Source organism: Babesia bovis, chromosome 3, assembly GCF_000165395.2.
Source record: "Babesia bovis T2Bo chromosome 3, whole genome shotgun sequence".
NCBI classification, from domain to species: domain Eukaryota; phylum Apicomplexa; class Aconoidasida; order Piroplasmida; family Babesiidae; genus Babesia; species Babesia bovis.
In genome coordinates, this window is record NC_010575.1 from 252,312 (window position 1) to 276,014 (window position 23,703).

The 23,703-nt window shown below is 42.3% G+C and overlaps 13 protein-coding genes across 13 annotated transcripts; 6 read left to right on the plus strand and 7 right to left on the minus strand.

Moving 5' to 3' along the window:
• The first annotated feature begins 49 nt into the window (after window positions 1–49).
• On the plus strand, window positions 50–949 carry BBOV_III001100 (Ribosomal protein L7Ae/L30e/S12e/Gadd45 family protein). The gene is made up of 2 exons (XM_001611195.2): window positions 50–112; window positions 528–949. Exon 2 carries the CDS (start codon window positions 533–535, stop codon window positions 941–943), a length of 411 nt encoding a protein of 136 aa, XP_001611245.2. The 5' UTR covers window positions 50–112; window positions 528–532; the 3' UTR covers window positions 944–949.
• Window positions 950–1,091: 142 nt separating this feature from the next.
• Window positions 1,092–1,939, minus strand: BBOV_III001110 (putative 40S ribosomal protein S19). The gene is made up of 2 exons (XM_001611196.2): window positions 1,899–1,939; window positions 1,092–1,617 (listed from the first exon to the last, which is right to left on the minus strand). The coding sequence occupies exon 2, from the start codon at window positions 1,615–1,617 to the stop codon at window positions 1,102–1,104; it is 516 nt and encodes a 171-aa protein (XP_001611246.1). The 5' UTR covers window positions 1,899–1,939; the 3' UTR covers window positions 1,092–1,101.
• A 664-nt stretch (window positions 1,940–2,603) lies between these two features.
• BBOV_III001120 (putative Rab GDP dissociation inhibitor (rabGDI) alpha) lies at window positions 2,604–4,307 on the plus strand. The gene is made up of 6 exons (XM_001611197.2): window positions 2,604–2,682; window positions 2,718–2,778; window positions 2,814–2,906; window positions 2,947–3,712; window positions 3,810–4,172; window positions 4,209–4,307. Exons 1-6 carry the CDS (start codon window positions 2,665–2,667, stop codon window positions 4,273–4,275), a joined length of 1,368 nt encoding a protein of 455 aa, XP_001611247.1. The 5' UTR covers window positions 2,604–2,664; the 3' UTR covers window positions 4,276–4,307.
• A 746-nt stretch (window positions 4,308–5,053) lies between these two features.
• BBOV_III001130 (uncharacterized protein) lies at window positions 5,054–6,170 on the plus strand (the record flags this gene model as incomplete). The annotated part of the gene is made up of 2 exons (XM_001611198.2): window positions 5,054–5,337; window positions 5,494–6,170. Exons 1-2 carry the CDS (start codon window positions 5,235–5,237, stop codon window positions 6,168–6,170), a joined length of 780 nt encoding a protein of 259 aa, XP_001611248.1. The 5' UTR covers window positions 5,054–5,234.
• A 246-nt stretch (window positions 6,171–6,416) lies between these two features.
• On the minus strand, window positions 6,417–6,854 carry BBOV_III001140 (putative 40S ribosomal protein S17; the record flags this gene model as incomplete). The annotated part of the gene is made up of 1 exon (XM_001611199.1): window positions 6,417–6,854. The coding sequence occupies one exon, from the start codon at window positions 6,852–6,854 to the stop codon at window positions 6,417–6,419; it is 438 nt and encodes a 145-aa protein (XP_001611249.1).
• Window positions 6,855–6,917: 63 nt separating this feature from the next.
• BBOV_III001150 (variant erythrocyte surface antigen-1 beta subunit) lies at window positions 6,918–10,233 on the plus strand (the record flags this gene model as incomplete). Its single annotated transcript, XM_051767378.1, has 11 exons — window positions 6,918–6,946; window positions 7,045–7,199; window positions 7,244–7,342; window positions 7,381–7,869; window positions 7,956–8,141; window positions 8,231–8,488; window positions 8,555–8,863; window positions 9,022–9,063; window positions 9,105–9,695; window positions 9,806–10,042; window positions 10,179–10,233. The coding sequence occupies 11 exons, from the start codon at window positions 6,918–6,920 to the stop codon at window positions 10,223–10,225; spliced, it is 2,442 nt and encodes an 813-aa protein (XP_051623391.1). The 3' UTR covers window positions 10,226–10,233.
• A 643-nt stretch (window positions 10,234–10,876) lies between these two features.
• BBOV_III001160 (variant erythrocyte surface antigen-1 alpha subunit) lies at window positions 10,877–12,586 on the minus strand (the record flags this gene model as incomplete). Its single annotated transcript, XM_001611201.2, has 1 exon — window positions 10,877–12,586. One exon carries the CDS (start codon window positions 12,584–12,586, stop codon window positions 11,192–11,194), a length of 1,395 nt encoding a protein of 464 aa, XP_001611251.1. The 3' UTR covers window positions 10,877–11,191.
• Window positions 12,587–12,780: 194 nt separating this feature from the next.
• BBOV_III001170 (putative 40S ribosomal protein S17) lies at window positions 12,781–13,255 on the plus strand (the record flags this gene model as incomplete). Its single annotated transcript, XM_001611202.2, has 1 exon — window positions 12,781–13,255. One exon carries the CDS (start codon window positions 12,781–12,783, stop codon window positions 13,216–13,218), a length of 438 nt encoding a protein of 145 aa, XP_001611252.1. The 3' UTR covers window positions 13,219–13,255.
• A 480-nt stretch (window positions 13,256–13,735) lies between these two features.
• BBOV_III001180 (uncharacterized protein) lies at window positions 13,736–15,560 on the plus strand. Its single transcript, XM_001611203.2, has one exon. It carries the CDS (start codon window positions 14,111–14,113, stop codon window positions 15,230–15,232), a length of 1,122 nt encoding a protein of 373 aa, XP_001611253.1. The 5' UTR covers window positions 13,736–14,110; the 3' UTR covers window positions 15,233–15,560.
• A 687-nt stretch (window positions 15,561–16,247) lies between these two features.
• BBOV_III001190 (putative integral membrane protein) lies at window positions 16,248–17,944 on the minus strand. Its single transcript, XM_001611204.2, has one exon. The coding sequence runs from the start codon at window positions 17,911–17,913 to the stop codon at window positions 16,399–16,401; it is 1,515 nt and encodes a 504-aa protein (XP_001611254.1). The 5' UTR covers window positions 17,914–17,944; the 3' UTR covers window positions 16,248–16,398.
• A 2,058-nt stretch (window positions 17,945–20,002) lies between these two features.
• BBOV_III001195 (uncharacterized protein) lies at window positions 20,003–20,467 on the minus strand. Its single transcript, XM_051767402.1, has one exon. It carries the CDS (start codon window positions 20,455–20,457, stop codon window positions 20,032–20,034), a length of 426 nt encoding a protein of 141 aa, XP_051623694.1. The 5' UTR covers window positions 20,458–20,467; the 3' UTR covers window positions 20,003–20,031.
• A 1,487-nt stretch (window positions 20,468–21,954) lies between these two features.
• Window positions 21,955–22,152, minus strand: BBOV_III001200 (uncharacterized protein; the record flags this gene model as incomplete). Its single annotated transcript, XM_001611205.1, has 1 exon — window positions 21,955–22,152. One exon carries the CDS (start codon window positions 22,150–22,152, stop codon window positions 21,955–21,957), a length of 198 nt encoding a protein of 65 aa, XP_001611255.1.
• Window positions 22,153–22,421: 269 nt separating this feature from the next.
• BBOV_III001210 (putative integral membrane protein) lies at window positions 22,422–23,697 on the minus strand (the record flags this gene model as incomplete). The annotated part of the gene is made up of 1 exon (XM_001611206.2): window positions 22,422–23,697. The coding sequence occupies exon 1, from the start codon at window positions 23,553–23,555 to the stop codon at window positions 22,422–22,424; it is 1,134 nt and encodes a 377-aa protein (XP_001611256.2). The 5' UTR covers window positions 23,556–23,697.
• Between the last annotated feature and the right edge of the window lie 6 nt (window positions 23,698–23,703).

Here is a 23,703-nt window from a genome sequence, read left to right on the forward strand (position 1 = left end):
AGTAGACGCGCCATTAGTTCCCCCACTGTGTGACCTACCTGCTTAATAGTGCTAAACATATCATCATTTAAAGACTATTTGGTCAATATTTGAAGCCGTATATATCCTAAAGGTAAGTGGGAGGTTTTATATAAGCAGTGGCCATGGAATAAACATTTTGTTACATGATATCTGACTACTGGGGATTCTACACCCTAGTAGAATCCGCGCAAATCCCCGTTATAAATCATGTTACGATCGTAAATCTATATTAAAGTGGTTTGTATGTTAACAGCGGTTCTAGAAAGGGGTTTTTTGGTGACATGTCCAGTAGGTAACAGGCTATACCTAAATACATAGGCCACCCTGTCTATCAGCACCACGCCTCGTGATAGCTGGACCATAGGTCCGTGTTATATAGGTCATCATTATACGTCTGTGTGGTGTTATTTGCATACCTATGGCCTTACACATTGGCTATTTCCCATCCGGTGGTATTCTTCGTGGTCGTGTTGTCTGTGTAGCCGACATTATTAATCATTGTACAGATAAAATGTCGGACGACGAGAGAACTGATGCCGTTGAATCGGCTCCCGTTGCCGAAGAACCACTACAAAGGCTTCTACACTTGGCCATGGCAAACGGATGCTTGTTACGTGGTATCCACCAAGTGACCAAGGCTATTGAGGCCAAAAATGCTAGAGCATGCGTAGTTTCTACACAAACAAGTGAAGAAGCTTACTTGAAGCTAATCAGAGCCCTGTGCAAGGAACACGGAGTGCCTTGCATAGAAACCGAATTCGACTCGGAAAAAATCGGAGAGTGGGCCGGACTCTGCAAATACGATATTGAAGGTGTCGCACGCAAAATCGTAGGGGCAACAAGTGTCGCAATTACAAACAACTTCGACGAAAAAAGTGAAAGCGCCGAGGAAATGATAAGCCTAATCAAGTCATTGGCCTAAAACACATACCTAATGCTATTGAGTGTCTGGTGTAACACGTAGTATATGCAGCAGAGATGATGGTATTAAAATGTAATAATGACAATCTATAGCACACCACATATGAATACGTAAAAGTAGTACACTGATTGCAATATTATGGCACAAGTGCAATGAGATCATGCGCTCTCCTTCTCCAACAAACTGCGAGTCAAATGACGGGCAAATTCGTTGACAATGTTGCAACCACGGCGCGATAGACGACGACCCTTGTTGTCCTTGCTCTTCTCAAGGAAACCATTGGCCTCCAACTGCTGAACGATCGTCCTAATAATCTTGCCTGAAGCCGGGCAAGTGTGATTAGGAGCACAACCACGCCTCTTGCGAGATGCATATACACGCCTCAAACGACCAATACCCTCATCAGGGTGGAAGTACAAATGACGCAAAATAGCGGCACTGCGAATGTAAAACCACTTGGGATCCTGAGGGGCCAATTCCTTAGCACAACTTGTCTTAACATAGTCAATCCACTTGGGAGGGTCAATGTAATTCTTCAACTCCATCTGCTGAGCGAAAGCAGCAATGAAAACATCAGGCTGACAGTCATTCAACGAAGTGTTGAAACGACGGTAAGGAACCTCAGCATCGTAGTGGCCAAGCCTACGCATCTGCTTGTCCAAAGAAAGTTCCATCTACAATATCATGTCAACCAACTTAAATAGCAACACAAACGACCATGTGTAACAACAACAAGCATCTGCCACAGCAACAGTGCCCTCAAACAGATAAAATAGAATACAACAAACCCATAAAATTACGTACAATAGCCGAAGAATAGAAACGATCGTTAAAACTAGATAGGATCGTACTACAATATGGTAAAGTTGGCTATATAAAAGCCAACAGGAGAAAAGAACACCACATAATACGGAACCCAGCGGACAAATTCATAAACAAACCATACCCAACTTACCTTTAAAAACCGTTACGATAAACTCCAAAAATATAGGATATAAAGACCGGCTATAAACCACCGAACTTGACGACGCGACATTCATGGGGGTAAGGCCAACACGCCGAGGTGGGGAATACAGACCATAGATAGTGAATTAAACAAAGCGTAGAAACAAACTGGTAATAATTTATTTCAACTCTAGCTCATTGTTAAACCATAAGTACAAGTGTAAAACTTGTTGCAACACAGTAGGTCTGAGACTTTGTAACAAAGCGCTAATGTCAGATTCCAAGTATATGTGTGATTCGTTGGTTATATAAAGCTAGAATAGGTTTATTGTAGTATGTTAAATGGCTAATGATACACCAGCGCTGTCTACAAAAATATGTATACGGGCGGTGGGAATATAACACATCGTTGCCAATGAAATGCAGTTACGCTTGGTATTACTTTTAGCGTAACACTGGCCCATGAATCAGGCTCATGGTCACCGTTGTTGCCATTGGAAACCACCATTCAACGTCTTTATGTAAATATGCCAACACATGGTAAAAACATACACATTGTTCCCATTAAACAAACAATAGTTTTTATTATATTATATACACGTGAAATCTATCAATCTGTTTCATTATAGGGGTGCGTTCTAGTCACCACAACCATCACAGGTTGGCATCAGGAAGTACAGTTGAAACTATTTATTATAAAATACAAAATCACGGCATCCAGCCGGATTGTAAACAAACCAGAACAATCAGGCACCGGTTTTTGGTATTATTTTAAAATGGATGCAGTCTACGATGTAAGTCATACAATCGAATACAACAACACACCTAGGTATGTGTGTGTGGAACTGGCCTGAAGGAGAGTATCCTTAGTGGATTGCTTTCGCAAAGTGGTAGGTACATAACAGGATACATACACAGTGTCTAGGGAAGAAGGTTCTGGTCATGGACAAGAATGGATACTACGGAGGAGAAGCAGCTTCACTCAATCTTACAAATCTTTACAAACGTTTCCGACCAGGTAATTTAGAGATCACGGTTATGCATTAGCACTAAATTAGGAGAAGAACGGCCAGACAGCTATGGGCCAAATCGTGATTGGAATGTAGATCTTATACCCAAGTTCGTACTAGCTGGAGGAACACTAGTTAAAATATTGAAGGCCACAGAAACATCACACTATCTCGAATGGCAAGTGCTAGATGGCAGCTATGTATACCAACATCAAAAGGCGACATTATTTTACGATGAAAAGTTCATTCATAAAGTTCCAGCAACGGATAAGGAAGCCTTGCAGTCACCATTAATGGGATTTTTCGAAAAGACTAGGTGTCATAATTTCTACAGATTTGTTGCACAATTTGATCATACTAACCCAGAAACATGGAAAGGACTCAACCCATTCAAGGACAGTATCAGGGCATACTATGACAAATATGGACTCGAAGAAAATACAGTAGATTTCCTGGGACATGCAGTCGCTCTACACACATGTGATGACTATATGAATGAACCAGCATATTTTAGCATCATGAAAATGAAGTTGTACATGAACTCATTGATGAGATTTGGGTCATCACCCTTCATATACCCCGTATACGGACTAGGAGGTATACCGGAAGCATTCTCAAGAAGATGTGCCATCTACAACGGTACTTACATGCTCAATAAACCGATTAATGGATTTGAATTCGACGATGAAGGTAAAGTGTGTGCTGTAAAAACAGCCGAAGGAGAAGTAGCCAGATGCTCCATGGTCGTTTGTGATCCTACATACGTAGTTGACACATTGCCGCATAAGGTAAAAAGTGTAGGAAAAGTTATCAGGTATGTTTTCAATGGGACCGTAAAGCCGAGTTGTTACCTTTCAGTGCCAACATTACGCCCTATTGAGCGATCTGTATATTCTGATAACACTACGCAGGTGCATTTGTATACTTAGCCAACCCATACCCGGAACTAATGACGCATCGTCTTGCCAAGTTATCATCCCACAAAAGCAACTCAATAGAAAACACGACATTTATATCACACTTGTCTCCCATTCACATGGCGTAGCAGCAAAGGGGAAATATATCGCTCTCATTTCGACAACAGTGGAAACAGCTAACCCTGAAAGGGAAATACAGCCGGCACTAAAACTCATTGGAAACATAGACGAAAAGTTCGTCCAAGTATCCGAAATATACGTACCTACTGAAGATGTGGTCAAAGATAACATATTCGTATCGGAGTCCTATGATGCAACTTCGCACTTTGAATCTGCGTCAAATGATGTGCTTAAGATGTAGGTTCTATTGAAATAATATATGGTCACAATTAGGTATCGCGCTATTACAGGCAAGGAGCTGGACCTGAATTCTGTAGACAACGGAAACGATTCCGAATAGGACGCAAACAATTCGTAAATGCAACTACTGTACCTATTATATGTCATTTTGTATGGCGAATCACATGATCTGCTCTATTGTGGATTATTATGTTTTAATGATTACGTCATAGCGGATCACACATAATGAGCCATCAACATGATAGCCGTGGGATCCACGGGTAACACTAATACCATATATCGTGCTTACAACAAAACTGGTTCTTCATCGTTTGAAAACGTCGGGATTTTAATAAATAATGAATCTGTACTTCCTGTAACGTCACCGCAAACACTATATATGGGTCTTGGCAATCAGTATACTGGCCTCGCAATTGATCCATTAACTAAAAGTGGTTTGTGAGTCATTAGAAATTATACGCAATGTTTGTATTTTATGGTTTCTTAGACGTTAAAAGCTTGCTCATGATGATCGACCATGCGATATTTCGCACCTACCAATGAAGCCATATAACTTCAGCAGTTTAAGAACCGTCAATTATAGAATAATATAACACTTTCTATGGCGTGTTGTGGTCGTCAGATAATGAGGAGGACTAATTAGTGTCGCATTATCACAAGATATTCATGCTGGCGTTACGTATGGGTTACCATATTAAGAAATATCTGTGCAACGCTGGGACATTTAGCTGTCAATGAAGTGTGTTTTCCTTTTTCATACTCTTGTACAACCATGGAATCATTATTAAATGGATAGTGATTAATAAATAGAAAGAAGGATGTCATATGAAGCGTATATTCTTACGGTGATAGACAACAAAAACACAAAATAATTAATAGTTTTACTTACACATGAGACAAAATCGCAAATTTTGTAAAAGTACTGTTATTATACATGTGATGAAATTAATAATAAACTTTGTCTTGACCGTACACAGGGAACAAACCATCCACCCTTGAGATCCGACATATAAAATCAAAGATGTTGTGCATACTTTACGATTATATGTCTATATAAGCATGGCACGGACTGATTTAACAACTCTGCTGGCCGGTGGAACCAAGAGGGCATGGAGGAGTTCAATACACAGAGCAAAACTCGATATATTCGGTAGCACTAAAGGTATGAATTTCAAAATGGAATTGTTCTATTATTCAATATGAAGGTGACGTATGATGAATATTTGCTCTGAAAGAAGGAATATCTGTTCTTTTCTGTCTAGCGTACAATGTTACCATTCCATTGCCTATACTGTAACATATCTTTATTGCGTCGTAGGTGCTCCAGGAGAAGAGGAATGGTCAAAACCGCTAAGAGGGCGTACCCGAAACCGCTGGTACTGGCCAAGCAAGTACCTACATGTGGACTTTAGCATGAAACATTATCTGGCAATGCAACTCAGACGGTTACAGGCAAAAGGTCATCACCCATCGATTCAAAGTTTGTGGGACACTGTACAACTTTTTCATACCAAACGGAATGTCATAGCTGCTTACCTGGGAAACGTAGACGAAGATAAACGCAAGAAGTCTGGCGTACTACAAGATGCACAAGACCTGTTGGACATGATAACACAAAATATTGATGCAGCGGCGCAATATACCGATGGAAGTGCCACAACCAACGATGCAACATATGAACCTTTTGTAAAATATGCCCTTAGGAGAGTAGATGGGGGAAATCAATACGATGCAGAGACGAAGTTAGACAAAAGGGACTTGAAACGCATGGTTGAGACAGACCCCAAGATCAAGGAAGCACTGATCATTAGAAATAGGTTTGCCGATGCGTTGTACTTTAGAAGGCGTGCGTATTATCTAGAGAAATTGGCAAGGAAAAAACCTGTCGGAGAGACTATACAAAGATATCGCAAACACTTTACGGTACACCCAGATCATAAAGATATATGGCCCGATAATAAAGGTATATCGCAGCATAATTGGCCATCGAAGTAATATCATCACAAAGATAATGTTATTAACAATGTTGCATATTATAATACGTTGTAACGTTTACCAATAGAGCCATCTAAGAAACTTAATGTGACATGTTATTTTGTCTCCAATCTTTCCAAAGATTTACATTTGTGCTAAATATAGTCTACCACCATCACAGCTCATAGAACAACCCATATGTACACCTGTATATTTTTATAGCATTAAATGTCCGATGTCAGCTTTAGAGGCGGGCGACCGTGACCTTCAGAAACGCTGGTGAACGCCCTCAGTATGCACGTTGGCAGTGATAACCTTTACGTTAGGTATGTTCAACTTGAGGAACGTCAACATGTCAGCGGTGTCCTGGTCAACCTGGATGAGAGGCACATCAACCTCGGAACGTTCGGGAACAAAGTCCATGCGGCGCTCACGCTCTTCCTCCTGAAGCTTCAATGAAATGCCACGCACAGGACCTTTTTGGATGCGGCGCATCAGATGTATGATGAAGCAAATCACCCAGGCAAGGGGTGTAAGGATAGTGGTGGTAGAGATGCGTGTCACTGTAGTAGTGGCAGTGGCTGTCAGGGTGCTGGCAAATGCTGCAAGTGTTGTTGTAATAAAAAGTGTGGGAAGTGTAATGAGGATGCCAAGTGTAGTTGTGTTAAAGAGGAGAAGGATAATAACACGAATAACCGTGGCCATCGTATATACAGGGACACGTATCAATCAGCGTATCCAACTTATATTAACGATCTTTTTTTGAAAATGGATATGTGGCATCGTGGAATGCATTAGTTAGGAATACTAGTCTATAGAGCACTGTTACTCACCGCCACCACCTCCTGGCCCGGATTTTCCTAGGGTCAGTATGTCTCATCTGGAGTGGACTCAGTCAGTTGGGGTTCCTAACTAAGGAGGGGAGTGGCGCTGAGACGAGGTGGAAGGACAGCACGCTGCACAGCATAGACGATGCCACCAATGCCGGCCTCGGATCATTCATGGCGGCCATGGGCTATGACCTGGATAGGTTGAATGCGAGTCCTCCAGGTAAGTACTGCCTAGGGTAGTCAGGTGGACTTATGGTGTGGTAGGTGGAGTAGATGTTAAGAAGGGACAGTTTGTGCAAACTTTGTTGACGAAAGAGAAGGAAGGAGTACCTTGGAAAGAATTCCAAGGCGGTGCGAATCATAGTAAGTCCCACTTTCTCTGTAGTACCAATGTGACCCAGGTAGTGTAGCTGAGTACTACAGTAGTATCTATGGTGCAGCACAGAGTGCTGGCAAAGGCAGTACTGAGGACATTTGTACTAAGTACCCCCTATTGGTACTCCACATCCTGGCCAGTGGGTACTTCAGGGCAGGCAGTGCCGGGGCGAAGGGTATCATCCCGGCGCCGAAGGCGCCATCTAGTGATCCTAGGAAGCCTAGGACTATCCGGGAAATCCTCTACTGGCTAAGTGCATTGCCCTATAGTCAGGGATACAAGGCACTGGTAGAGAGGATGAAAGGGAAGTATCCCCCAAAAGATGGAGTACCAAATGAAACAGTGGATAAAATAGAGATTCATGGACAAGGTAATGGTGACAAGACAGACCTCAAGAAAGACTGTATTACCCACTACCTACTGGCCGCCTGTGGCTACTGCCCACTGGTCCTCATCGGTATCCAGGGGACCATAGCTACCAGTGGCAATGGCACTGACAGTGCTCCTGCGACAGGTGAGTGACATAGACAGGGCTCTATAGGGGCGCCAGGGGCGCAACAGTGTCTCTAGGGGTAGTCATGTGGAGTAATAGTGTAGTAGGTAGTGCTCCAGCTGCTGCTGGTGCTGACCAGAATAAGTGTCCCAAGCATAAGGATAACCGTAATAAGAGATGTGATCCTAAGGATATAGGAAAACAACAGGCAACGGGAGGTTCCGCCAACGGACAAGAACTCCAAGCCGGTCAAGTCTGCTACGGCGGGTACCACCTGGAAGTCTCCAAGTTTGGTAAGTACCCTAGTATACCACTACTAGTCACAGTGGTACCCACTAGTACCACTCAGTCACTGTCTAACACTCCCTAACACTCTGTGTAGGCCCCCTCCATGGGATGTATGCCAATGGGCTATATGGGTTTGACATGGACCTTTCGGCCGCCCAGTGCCTGGACCAACTGAGGGTATATGTCTACCACTGCTTCTACCAACTCTATTTCCTAAGGAAGCAGTGTGGTACGGGCGCGATAGCGGCCGGAGGAGCAGGGGGAGCAGGATCAGGAGTAGTGCTGGGATGGAAGAGTTGTAGGTATGGTAACGGTGTAAGTACCACGAGTGCTAACAAGTGGATTTGTCAAGGTGAGTGACACTGGAGTATGTGTGCTATAGTCTAGAAGATAGTGATATGGATTAATAATGTAGTAGGTACGGGTAGCAATGGAAATGAACACAGCAAGAATTGTGGATTGCAGAATGCAGCAGGTAGTGGTACTGGCTCAGGATCACCACTGATGGCATTTCTGTGTGATACAGTAACTGGGTTGCACTGTGGGAAAACGGTGGGAGTAGATCTGGGTAGCGGTAAACAGGGTTATCCCGAAATAGACGAACACATGAACTGTCCAGCAGGAACCCTTGGCCACTTTGGCGGTCCTCCAAATCACTGTCCCGTACCAATGGGTTGGAGCAAGGATATCACAGGAAGTGGCGCCAATAGGGCAAACCACTTCAAAGGTAGGTCCCACTACCCTATAGTCCCATTACTCTATATAATACCACTACCGTACATACCACCACTCTATGGTACCCCTAAAGCACTGTGTATATATTAGGGGCACCCCCTGGGCGCCACAGTAGCCCTAGTGACTAATAGTGACTCATGGTGTATATAGATTTAACCAAGACGCACAAGACAGCGGAACTAGAGCCTAAAGGTACGTCCCACAGTATATCACATGGACTCATACTGTAGCAGGCCAGCAAAACAACACTTACCCTGCTCACTGCACTGGGAAGACACTGGCACATCTCCTGGAGTACTACTGTGACCCCGAAAAGTGCCATGGCACCCTAGTGGTACTCCTGAGACTACTGGCATGTATCACTCCCACGGTGCCACGGACTCTGGGTGACCTCTTTGGGTTCTATTACTATGTAGTCTATATTGGGGGAGAGAGTGCCAGTGGTGGTGGACAACAGGAAAGTGAAGTGAGGAAGAAATTGAAAGATATAGAAAAAGCGGTGTCTCTCAATATGGGCCGTGTTAATTATACTGATGGAGTCCTACAGGCAGTAAACAAGTGGAGTGTTGGAGATTGTAGTCAGCCTAGCAGCCACAGCACTGCTGAAGCCTCCCTAAAAACCCTATTTGGATGTGCTAAAGGCACCGACAAGTGCTGTCCATACCTCTCTCCTCTTAGTGGCCAGCAGTATGGCCAGTTGAGTCCCTTGATGGCCGGGACCTACCTGTCATGGTTGGTCTATTTGATAGGGGAGTTCAAAGATGGGTTGGGAGAGTTAGAGAAGGCGTTCAAAGGGATTGAATGTAAGAATTCAGATTGTAAGGGTAGGTTCTAGTGCTATATAAGAACGCGCCAGTGGAGATAGGGGCGCCTTCGGCGCGACAGTGTAACAGGTGGCGCGCAACAGTAGTCATACGGATTAATGGTGTAGTAGGTCAGGGAGCTGTTGGATGTGGTGGTAGTGGACAGTGCCGAGCAGGAACCCATGGAGATACGTGCCCTGCAGCTGGAGGATCCGGATCGGCTGGTAGTGCGGTGGCTGGTAAAGGTGGTAGTGGTGTTGCTAATCAGGGAGTCTGTGGGTGCGACTCCGTCGTATCATGTACCGGGGTACTACCGGTATTGTACAAGTATGGCTTTGGGTATGGTAATGTAGCGGAGCTGCACAAAGGTAAGTTGTAGTATAGTAGTATGGATAGTGTAGAGAGAGTCTTGGTGACAGTGTAGTAGCAGTTTAGTAGCACTTTTGCTGGAAGTTTAGTATAAAAGTAGTAGCTGTTGGGGGTGGTATATGGATGAGATTACAGAGTGTATTGCTTGGATTTTCGTAGCAATGTTGGTAAGGTATCCATAGAGTTATAACGGTAATGTTGGTAAACGTTTCGTAGTGATTTAATTAAAATTTTTGTAGTATATTCAGTAAAAGTTTACCAATGGTTTTGGTAAATATTTGGTATTGCTATTGATGAAAGTTTCATAAAAGTTTGATGATACTTTTTATTTAAATTTTTCTAGGTGTTCAGGGTAGTGTAAAAGGTGTAGTAGTACGTTTTTGTGACCACTTAGTGAGTACATAGTGATTATAGAGTGTTGACAGCTTGTTGTTACCTTTGGTTAATCAACACTCTCACTATAGAAATGTAGACAGTATTTAGATGGAAAAACACGTTCACCAGTCCACACAGCACTATATATCCTGTCCCCGCACAAAGGTCTGTTTAGTGGGGGCACTATTTGTGTTGGCGTTACCCTGGTGGGGTTTATAGGGTATGGGGGTGGTGTAGTGGTAGGGGTACTAGATAGTGTTTGAAAAGTAGGTTTGGCACTTGTTAGGTGGTATACTAATTATATTAAGTTGTTTTATTATACATTAGTTTTTCAACTAGTTTCTAGATAATGTCGTTTTGACATTCAGTACATTTTTATGCACCATTGATTTTCAATTGCTGTTGCACATTTTGTGCTAGTATAATGGCAAACAATATGTGCATATTTTCTGCTAGTACGGTGGCAATGATTGCTTCACATTTTATATTGGACCGATTTAGATTTCACATTCAATTGCTTTACATTTCATGTGCAAAGGATTTACTTCCCTCCTTTAGTCCCTGTGCCAAGTGGTCTATCATTGCCCCTATAATATGCTTACCACTTCTTGTAGTACTAGTGTAATACTAACCATACGCCACCACTACCTCAATGCCACCCGCACCTTATGGATGAACTCACTGACCGTGTTCTTACCAGGATCTACCTGTAGAGATCCGTCGGAGACATTGATAAAATTCGATAGAGATTTTTGATCACCAACTAGTGCATCCTACATATCCTTTAGTTTACCATTACCATCCTTTGACAGCGCCTCTAGTTTATCCTTAGCCTCCGTTAGCTCTTTCCCATTCAACCCATTCCTTAGATTTTTCCTAGCCTCCTCTAGTCCTGTCTTAGCCTCCTTTAGTTTAACATCCAACCCCACCTCTATCTCTAGTCCATTATTAGCCTCCTCTAGTCCCGTCTTAGCCGTCCTTAGTTTCGCCTGTACCCCCTTGATCTCCTCCCCCTTCTTCCCTTCCAATGCCTCCTGGGCATTACCCAATTGTACCACTACTTCCCCAATAGCCTCTAGTACTTCCTTTACCTTCTCTGCTACATCCCCTTTCGTCATCCCCACTAACTCTTTCTTTACCTTCTCCACCCTATAATTCCTATCATGCTCCATGGGGTCACACCCCAGGCACATCCAGCTGATTACCCCCTTAGAGACTACTCCATCCCCATATCTACATTCACGCCATTTCCCTCCACATGTAACCTTAACTGCACATTGCTTCCTTAGGAAGTAGAGCTGGTAGAACAGAGCCCTAATGTAGTGGACCACCTGGTTGTATGCTTGGATGGGCACTGCTGGGTAGGTGAAGTTGCACTCTGTGTTGGCATAGAGGGAGTGTATGGCTGGAGTAGTGTTGTTGGTACTGTGTAATCCACCCTGGATACCTATGAGGACCAGTGGGCAGTACTGGGTCACTGCTTGGAAGTGGGCAAACAGGTTGAATTCATCAACTGTAATGGGAGCTGAACGGCCTTGTTGGAGAAAGGCAAGTGTTGGTGTCTCTTTGTCAGTGCCTTCGGGTTTCTTGAGTACTTCTTGTAGCCTTTCCTTGGCATGCTCCAGTAACTGCTTATATGCCTGACTATAGGGCAACGCACTTAGCCAGTATAGGATCTCCCGAATGGTCTTAGGATTATTAGTGGTAGTACTGTGAGTAGTCTTCTTCTGCAATCCAGTAAAGTATGCACATGATAGAATATAGAGCTTGAAAATGGCACCGTTTTTGTGCTGGTTAGTATCACTGATTTGGCCAGTAGTACGAGAGGCATTGCCATTCGTAAAGACAGTAGCAGCATCGGTGTTGAATGAATCCCTATGTGCAGTATGTACAAAACCGGCATAATTCATATCGTACGGTTGTTTTGCTGTAGTACCGTCACTGGAACCACTGCCGGGATGAGTAAACCCTAGAAACAGTTGTCCCATGAACCCATCCCATATAACCTGATCTAGTCTATTCTCTGGTCCACTATTATTAAGCATATCTCTAGGGAACCCTAAGGCCTGAAGCCATTGTGATAGTGTACCATCATCTAGACCGTTGCCATCCAAAATATGATTATTCCAATATGGTCTACTGTTGGTGTACTTCCCTGTCCAATGCATATATGTCACTCCACTACAGATGAGACATATTGACCCTAGGAAAATCCGGGCCAGGAGGTGGTGGCGGTGAGTAACAGTGCTCTATAGACTAGTATTCCTAACTAATGCATTCCACGATGCCACATATCCATTTTCAAAAAAAGATCGTTAATATAAGTTGGATACGCTGATTGATACGTGTCCCTGTATATACGATGGCCACGGTTATTCGTGTTATTATCCTTCTCCTCTTTAACACAACTACACTTGGCATCCTCATTACACTTCCCACACTTTTTATTACAACAACACTTGCAGCATTTGCCAGCACCCTGACAGCCACTGCCACTACTACAGTGACACGCATCTCTACCACCACTATCCTTACACCCCTTGCCTGGGTGATTTGCTTCATCATACATCTGATGCGCCGCATCCAAAAAGGTCCTGTGCGTGGCATTTCATTGAAGCTTCAGGAGGAAGAGCGTGAGCGCCGCATGGACTTTGTTCCCGAACGTTCCGAGGTTGATGTGCCTCTCATCCAGGTTGACCAGGACACCGCTGACATGTTGACGTTCCTCAAGTTGAACATACCTAACGTAAAGGTTATCACTGCCAACGTGCATACTGAGGGCGTTCACCAGCGTTTCTGAAGGTCACGGTCGCCCGCCTCTAAAGCTGACATCGGACATTTAATGCTATAAAAATATACAGGTGTACATATGGGTTGTTCTATGAGCTGTGATGGTGGTAAAGTAGTACTGCCCAATCGCTAAACGAAGTTAAGTTATCATTATCCAGACTCACAAAGCTATTGGTGTCCATATAGTTGCTTATAGTCAAACGGTACATAGCAGTTTACATTAAGCAATAAAGGGTCCCAATATCAACGCTGTCTACTGCACTAGCAAGTTATGTAAGGATAACGCTATTTTACAAGCGGTTCCACATGATGAGAGGTAGTGAACAGTATTGCTCATCATTCGATTATACTATGGTGTATCATACGTTTAAATCGTACTAGCCCGGTTATAATGCATACTAGTTAGTTAGATCAACGGAAATTATATGTTTAGTGAATTTGTCGCATGGAGATCCATGTCGCGCGTCATAATGGAAGGTAGTGTTCGCAAAGCCATACTCACATGTGTACTACATACTTTTGTAGTATCTTATACTTCATGTTCATACATTTAGTGCTATGGATAACTTCTATGAGGTTATGTCGTGTTGAATGTAGATATACTTGCCGCACCAATCAATCCTTGATCACAGCATGGTAACCCAACCTGCTCTTGAATATAAGGTTGGATTTACATGATGTTAAAAACACCAACGCAAGGCGTGTATTGATAATTGCCCATTTGTTGCTTTGGTAAATGAAGATTCCACCGACATCGGTGAAGCCTTCTTAGTCTCAGACCATCTGGGATTCCCCGTGTGTTCCTGTAAATGTAGTATTATATTGTAGATGTTATAATGCAGTTCGTGTAGCTCTTGGATTTCAACGTTAGCTAATCGTTGTATTCTCTGGAGGTTGCAAATATGGAGTTAAATCATAACTGCCGACGCGTTAACGGGTTCGGGAAGGTTACTAAATGGGTTGCCGGACTTGCTGTAGTAACTTACTCAGCAGCTGGTAATGTCATATGCTGTACTTCACCTGGTACTGCTATACTCCAGGATACTGGTAATGGACCAACCACTGGATTGGAGCAGCACCAGCCTCTTGTCTTCCCAGTGAGACACGACGATGTGCAGTCTAGTGATTTCCAAAGCGACGATAATGCACCAATGCCCCTTAGGTCACCAAACCACCGCCGACACAAGCCCAAACCCGTTACAGTTTATCGCAAAAAACTCGATACACTAAATGGTGAAACATATGAAAAGGATATTGCTGCTATTGATTTCACCACTATAAGTAAGGAGGATGGAAACCGAATGAAGATGCTCATAAGGCAGAAGCATATGGGATTGAGATTTGGTGATATACCCTACGATATCGCAAAAGAACTGGTTAAATATGATGACATCGCGAAAGTGCCACAAAAAATGCGGAGCGAATTGATTAAATGTATGGTGAAGCACAGGACTGATGATCTTATATATAAATTCCCTGAGTCCATTGCATCCATGATTTTCCTATGCCGAAAATGTGGCGATCTACCGGGAAACATAGCATCCAGACTTAAGCAACCATTGACCAAACATGAATTTGGAATGTTGCTTGATGAACTGCCTGAAAACCTTGCTTCAGAGGTTAGTAAGTTTGCGAAATATGAAGATATACCGCGTGATCTGGTTAACCGGTTACAAAGTCACATGAGAAAGGAGCGTTTCTTGAATCAGCTATCATGTTTACCCAAAGTGCTTGCCAGAAGAATTTATTCATATGGGTCAATCGATGCCATTCCAACGAAGCTGCGTGAAGCAGTAAATAAGTATCTGGACATTCAACATTTTGACGACCTGGTGGCCAACCTCCCCAAGGAACTTTCTGACGAAGTTAAGCGGTGTGGATCATTCGATAGAATTCATGACGAATTGAAGCATAAGATACGTGACCATTATAGTAAGCACTGTTTCGACGGTACCGAAGTGAAACATCATAAAAGGTTGTCTAAGAAGAGAACGTCAACTAGGCCACAAAGTGATCCGGAATGATATTGTAGCGCAATCGAGGTGACTAGGAAGGTTCAAATGAAGCCTATAAAGATCACAGACGCACTGGGAATCTGATTGTATTTCCGCATTGAATTGTTACGACACATTTGTAAAACAAATGTCGACTGCTTATAGTATCCGAACACAGGGCCATGATTGTAGCAACTATCATAATGAAATAGTGTCGACCACGGTAATGCACAAATGCTATTGGATGCAATAGGACCACTGCGGTAAATCAGGAGTTATCATGCTACAAATTAAGGTGAATGCGTATGGTTCTTCAATATCCTCGTGTTATACGAATGGAACAAATTTTGCAGCGGGGGACACGGATTGCATACCATGTAGCATCCTATTTCATAACGTAGATTTGGTTTTGGCATACTTTGGTGTCTTTGAAGGTTTGGTCTATCAACTTAACATCTATGGTATAAGATATGTGTGTTCGCATTTTTTGTGGGCCACTTGACATCGATTGCTGCTTCACAACCGTTGACACCTCTTCCAGGTAAATCGCATATGTCCAAGAAACGTGAGTTTGTTGTGCTTACATATGTCAGTAATGGCTAGAAGAGTCATGCAGAATGTGTTCTGTCATTTCAAAGTAATAATACAGGACGTCGGCGATTTATCAGGTCCAACCGTTTGGAGTATTCCTTCGGGGATATAAAATTTTAATGTACATAGCTATGTTTGCGTATAAATCATGGAATCTACCGAATATATGAAGACACGGTGCCAATCTAGCGTTATTATTCAGCCAGGAAATAATATGTTACAACACCATATACCAAGCTTCTAGGAAACATTCTACTGTATGGGTGATCATAGACAATCATTATTATATACCAACTAACGTGTATCTACGGCCAACAGCTTTGTTGGATTTCATTGACTGACTGATGAACGCTTCCATATAGTTGTACCTATGGTCGAAGAAAGAACATACCACTGGGAAATGGAACATTAAAGTGCAACTACACGGGATTATGTAAAACGTAAAATAGACCATTATGTCGCTGAGACGTTTTCTTTCCAACCATGGAATATTTAACAAACACAGTTTGCATGAATCTGTCTCATTGGTTGGCTATTTACCGGGTTGTGCCATGAAGTTATGGTTTGGTAAAAGGCACTCTTCAAAAGGCATTAATCAACCATGTTCACGGCTTATCCGTGGTTCTCTTCAACTTAGGATTTTCCTTGTAGTACGTTCCAGCCTTGTCACTTATCCAATCGCCCCAAACTTCCAAAATGTTGCATTTGTAGCCAAATGTTAGAAATGCTGCTATTACTACTAATAAGTATACAGCGAAAGGAACGTAATCTTTTACATCCGGAGGCTTATATGTTAGATATGATCCAGATGGACCCGAGTCTTTAATAATTGATCCTAGTTTGGCCCATCCACATCCCACAGCTGTTCCAACTAGTAGGATCACTAAGATCAATGCCAGTATTATAGCGGACAAGTAGTCGGCGGTGTAATATTTGTTGAAAGGCTTCTTTAGCTTTGTCAATACCAAAAGTTGAAAGGTTACATAAATATGGAGCCCGAGTAGTTGTTTTGAGGCTCCAACGCGTTCGATTTGTGGCTGTACTGGTGGTGTCGGCGGTTTGTTTTCATATTTCGCAAAAATGGTGGATACACTACCTGCAATGCAGACAAGGGATTCCACTGTTATCACCACATATAGGACATCCCATGATGAGCCGCCTAGCAGCTCACCACCTTCGAATTGGGCAAGAGGCCTATTTTGATGGGTAAGCATCAGCAAACCAACGGATATGATAACGTGGAGTGCCATCAGCGGGTAGACAACGTATTCGTGAACCTCTTTGCCATAAGCCGAAAAAGTGACTGCTACTAGCGTACCAACCATCAAACCACCTATACAGAGGAATGCAACGTCAACAGGAGTAAATCTTATGTGACAAATGGACACCTGGTAAGCACAGAGACAAAGTGCTACCTGCAATACGTAGGCAACTGGTGCAACGGTTTTATAATGGGTCCATCCTACAATTTTGTTGTCATGTAGGATTGACAGCATTTTTTTATCATTATCATAGAATACCAAACATTCTAAGATGAACAGAGCACCGTAGAGTATGTTCAGAATTCCTACAATGTAAAATACTATTTTGCTCCTGGTGTAGCACCCTCCGAAGCAGTGAAGCTTGAAGCTTGCGATAATGAAACCAATCATGGCCAAGGCTTGTATTGACGTGAAGCAAAAGACAGCAGAACCTCTGAATTTGATATCAACACCCTCAGTCCATCCTACGACGAAAACGTTGAGGAAGCTGCAGAAAACTACAATCCCGGCACAAGCAATAAACCCTTTTTGGCACTGACTCAAAGAGGCGCTAATCAATCCACATTTGTATCCAAAAACATGGATTAGTATATAACACAAAAGAATGCCAAGTGAGATCACGTTGAACGATGGGTCTAGGTCTCCATTTTGGAAACTACCATCAGGTTTATACTGTCTAGCTGTCCACGCGACACCATTTATTAACAAAGCTACACAACTACCAAGGCACAAGATAATCAGACCGAAGAAGATAGCAGTGCTAGGACACAAATAGAATCCATCCTGTTCACAAGCTGACACGGTGGTTGCTTTGCCCAGAGTGCTCAACGGAACCGGTGTTTCAGTCGTCATTTCCATGGAATATTTTAACAGAAGGATTCCATGTGCATTGTGCCTTCTGACCTTTTTTCGCAGGTGTGTCTATCCCAAGACGTGCGGAAAATTGGGGCATGCGATTCCCATTTGGTGGTGAATATAGGTTCTCAGTTACCTGCCATAACACTCATTGCTGAACTCTGTAGTGTTTAATATTAGCGTCCTCATATATATTGCCTAATTCGAGAGGATTTACAACATATTAAGGTACACTGGCGGGTGACAATTGTTCGTAGCATTGGATTTCCATCTTGCAACCGTTGTCACGCTACTTTTGGTTCTATGTTGATTGTTAGTAGCCAACTACATGGCCTTCAACTAGCTTCAGCCCTAGGTAATGAATTTTTTACTGAGTACCTTGAAGAAGGCAATTCACTGTTCGAAATGCTAGTTACACATATTCACTCGGATGATGTCTATAATTGTGTTTTGTTTTGATCATGTACATATTGTGGATGCTTTAAGAACTGTTTGACACTTCGTTACTGTCTCCGTTTATTTCTTACTTAATGGCATCGGTTGCATTTAAACTACGTCCGCTCTGTACATGTTGACAGTTATAATCTTTAATATGTCAACTCTGCCAGTATTGTTCATAATCCGTTATGTCTGGATCCTATTGTTCATTTGATGTCATATATTTCGGTTTTCTAGCCTGCCTTCTGATTGGCCACGTCTTGTCGTGAATCTCTAGGCTGGGCATTTTGCCAATGTTGTATTGTTAATCATTGTATAGCTATTATACCCGCGAATCGCTCGTGTGGATGTCTAACCTGTCAGAGGAAGCATTTAAAATACCAACGGGTGTGATTCACACTCTGATTAACCGCCGGTCCGTCTGGTATTAAATGGGCTATGAATGGTGAATAATCATTGTTCTAATATCTAATCGCCATGATACCCTTTGTTCTGCCTTATACGGATGAAACTACTAGAACATATTGTTATGTGCTGTCTGTAGTATGTACACTTGTAATTTTAACGCCAATTTAAAGGAACTCAATTTGGCGATATAAACTTATTGGATTTACATACTGCTCATATGTCAGTTGTGGTACTCCAATTGGCATACCCGCTTTTTACACGTCTGTAACAACGAGAGGATCTCCATCAGCAGCCTGGTTTGTGGCTCCATTAAGCCAACATTCCATGAGTATATGTACGTATAATGCATCGGATTATTAAGAGCAAGACCATTTGTTCTTTTACACGGCATGAACCCTTTTTATACAATATCCATATAAACACCATCACCAGACGTTGTCTGTAGCTAGTAAAATCACTCAACAAAACAGCTCTGTAGGCCACAAGATAAGATTCAGTTTGTTACATATCATAGATACGCCATAATATAATATGTTACATATGTTGTCACTGCTGTAGCAGCTGTAATTAGCACTTCACATAACAGGTGCTCTATAGAATACCACTGGACAGTGGCTTTTCCGGTAATCATAACCACCAGGAACGTAGCATTCATGATAGATAGCACTATCTATGGTATGATAGACAAAAGGTTACTTCACCATGCGCTATACTATCCTGTTAACCATGACATACTGTTACTACATATACCAGTACAGCATCATAGGCACTTACGATATATTACTGTCCATTATGGACACATTGCAAGCTACATTCACAACGGAATATATATATATATATCTAAGTTGTATCACACCATAAATAACGGTACAATGACATGTTAACCTATGAGCAATGTTGCCACGGAGTTACATTGTGCAGTCATTATGATTCATTTATAGAGATGCCATGATGCATGTTGTGGTAGCGCTGCTTCACTGAGAATACATATATATATCTAGCTAACTTTGATATTAACGAATTAACGTGATGTATCACATTAAAGTGTAGGTTATCATATCACTGTTAAAAGGTATATATCTAATAAATTTTATAGGTAATAATTACGCCTATTTACTGTATAGAAACGATGTCATTAGTGCTACGGATAGCTACACAAAGCTGTAGACCACGATACACTGACCAACATGTATCACTGTATTCTATTACACATGTCTATGTACTATGACATTATGATAACTTTTCTCATCAATATACTATAAGGTTGTTGATTTATTATTGGAAACCATGAGAAGATAGACGCTTTTCCAGTTGCTCTTTCGCACTCAATGAGAAAAAATTCCTAATTTCTTCTTCCAGTGCGGGGTCTAGCGGCTTGAGAGAGCGCACTGGGACTTTTGAGGCCAAATCATCTGGTAACAAATAAGTTAGAGCCATTCTGTTTTTGCGCCTGGGCAAGAGAAGCCATTCAAGAGAAAGGGCGGATGGTTTTGTTGTCTCTGTGCGTTCTTGAGACTCTCTATTATCTGCTTCCGTTACTTCAACAGTTTCAGTGTCAACTCCGTCCTTCTCAGAGAAGAATCCATTCTCCGATCCTTCCTGCGTGGGTTGGTCCTGGGCTACCTCAGTAGACGAGGCAGTGGCAGACAGCCCGAATGCGACAACTACACAGAGCTTGGAGAAAGTGTTAAAGGCTACCATCTTGGTTAAGTCAGTATAGAGTGAGATTCCTAACTGTTGTACTCACAGCTGTTGTTATGCCCCAGGTATGGTACTAGTACCATGCAAGATACATGCGTTACTCCGGGATATACCACTTTACAATAATTGTCTTTCTATAATTACTGTTATCTAAGGTGATGTAGTCCACACGTCGATACTACAATAGACTCTGTTGCATTATACACTAGACACTACGCAAACATTACAATAGTCTCCATATAGTGATATGCTACTTTGCTATTGTATGATACCTATGGTTGTATTGACCACATTCGTTTCATTGATCATAGAAAACTACAGCAATCCAGCTGGTGTCGCATTATATACACAGCCAGCAGTAGTATACAAGTGGTTCCCCGTAGAGTACTCTGTACTACAATTAGTGTCCATTGCTGTATAGTAATACAAACAAATCATGATGTGCTAGTGGTGCTAATTCCTTAAGCATTGATGAATAACTAGTTACCATGTTACTAAACTACCCATGTCCACTGCAGTTACATGGCCATGGCATCTTGCGGTTATCCCCAAAGTCTTCAATTTATTCCAACATAACGTTATAGAGTGTCAATTCACAATCTACATAGCACCACGTGGCACTGTGGAGTACCTAACGTATTAACGGTATAGATTTACCCGCTATACTACCCCGAGCATCTAATACATTGTCACACTCTCACTAAAAATACACTAAACACTTGGCTAGTGTCCTGTCAAAAATTGTGTAGCTATGTATATCGATACCTGTCTACTGCTGTTGTCAATCTACAGTGCATCACTCTATTGCTACTGCAACACCATATATTCTATTACACTATAATCCCCAGAAACACCACATTCCCTAAACCACTATTTACCCTACAACAGTACTCACCCCCGGAGACACCATAAACACCACATAACATAAACCCCAGATTTAATATACCCTACAACACTACATCCCCTCCAACACCACACTCATAAATTCCCTTCTATCAACCCATATATATACTATACCATGATCACTATATATGCTCCATAGTACTATACAATCTACCGTCTCTCTAGAAGTACAGCAGTTGTACCCATAACAATAGATGTACTCCCTAGAGTATTCAATTACTAATGCTAGCATTGTACATATCCAGTACACTATATACCCAATGATTCTAGGAAGTACTGTCTCTATAATACACGGTAACTACAACATATTCAATTTACGTTGTTTGTAGGGTACATCATAGATGATGTACATTAATCTACATTTTTAGGACTTATGTTCTTCAGAGAGTTTCCAAAACATTCTGACCAGCAACTATCTGTTATAAACTTGCAAAACGTCTGTCTTATGAACAATATTATAAGTAAGATCACCGCCACTGGTGTTCCTGTTATTATCCCATATATGAACAGCGGTAATAATATTACTACATCCCAATCCCGATGAAAATTCCCACTTTTGTACACCAAATTTCAATCCTTACAATACTTCGTAAATCACCCTTCACAACCCGTAGGACTCTCCTTCTCTTCTACCTTCTCAACGCCATCTTCTCCAGTCACCTTCTCTGCCATGGCCCATGTAGTATCGTGGTAGTGGCAAGTCACTTGGATCAGTGAACCCAGTCTGGTAAGTGTACAATCCAGTGGCCATAGGGCACCGAAGGCTAGCACCAGGACTGGGTAGACCAACATGGTTACGATGGTAGTGATGCAGTGGTAGGGAGTGGTGGTATAGTAATGTAGTGGTACTAGGTAATATTCACTATTACAACTATATATAGGCTACTGCTTTATTGCTATTGAATGTCTATTATTGCATAGGGTCAGCTAATTCAAAATACTACACTCTACGATATACATGTTAATAATTACGCTTTCACAGTAAGCATACCAGTTCATATTGGGCTATCCAAGGTTGGGCCATAAAGTCTAGCAGGTGGTAATGCTAGTACTCACTAGAACTATTCCTTTGCTATACCACTGTCTGTGGTAGTGTTATCAGCAGTGTCAGGAGCCTTGAAATCCTTTTTCTTGGGGAGACAAGAATTCCATCTCCATGTAAGTAGACCGCATCGGTATGCATACCAGAATGTAGGTACCATCAGTAGAAATGAGTAGCCCAGAAGGGTAAATTCCATACCTTTAATTTCAGAGATGAATTGGGGATAATTTGCAATATAAATCACTATTACTATGTCTACCAATGCCAGCAGTATCACCGTTATTCCTAGTACCCCGAAGCACATGTAATCCTTGGACCAGTGGAACACCTTTTTATACTCCACACAGTACCAGGTAATTCCGAGGGACAGTAGGTGGACTGCTAGGAGGGGGTATGCTGTAGCACTGTCGAAACGCTCAATACTGCACATAACTATCAATGGCAATATGGAAGTGAGTGCCAGTGCCGATGCCAAAATGGTTACCAGTTGTGGAAGTGTATATGGTAACCTTAGTATAGTAATCCATAGCACTGCCATGGTATAGCACTGTGTAATGGGTAATATCACTTTACCAAGGCAACCAATAGTGTGCATCTTGGTTTCCCCTTCACTTTGATCAATTTGCTCACCCTCGTCATCGTCGCTTCCAGGAATCTTTGGCAGTGATGCTGTGACAGCCAGTACCACGAGCACTGCTAGCACTACCACTATGGCACTACCATAGCAAACATACTGACTTTTGCAACATGGTCTACAGAACAGGTTACACTTCCAGCCGCAGTATAGGGTACCGGCGAGTATACCCAGCAGTACCACTGCAACACCGTAAATGGGATATGTCGATGTGATGGATAAATTAGCAAACAGACCCCAGCCATTTTGCTCCAAGACAACTGCCACTACCTGTAGTAATAGTAGTAGAACTAGTAGTACCCAATGGTACCAGGTCATTGGTTGTACTAGGTACCCAGCCTTCTTACATTGCCATAGACATACTCCGATCAGTAGAGTGGATAGTGTATTGGTACTGTACAGTACTTCAGGAGAGCTGTATTCGCGTATAATGGCCAGAAACAAACCGAATGTATTGCAGCACAGGGATAGCCACAGGAGCACCAGTACTACAGTACTACAGGTAGTAGTATCCATCATGCGATAGGAATCCAATGGGTAGTAGTCAGTAGTAGCGATATAATCATATAATACTGGGATTCCATGGTAGTACCGGGATGGTACCCAATAGTACCCGATAGTAGCGATGTCGTTATGGAGGAATGGGTTAGTCAAGATGAGGTAACCA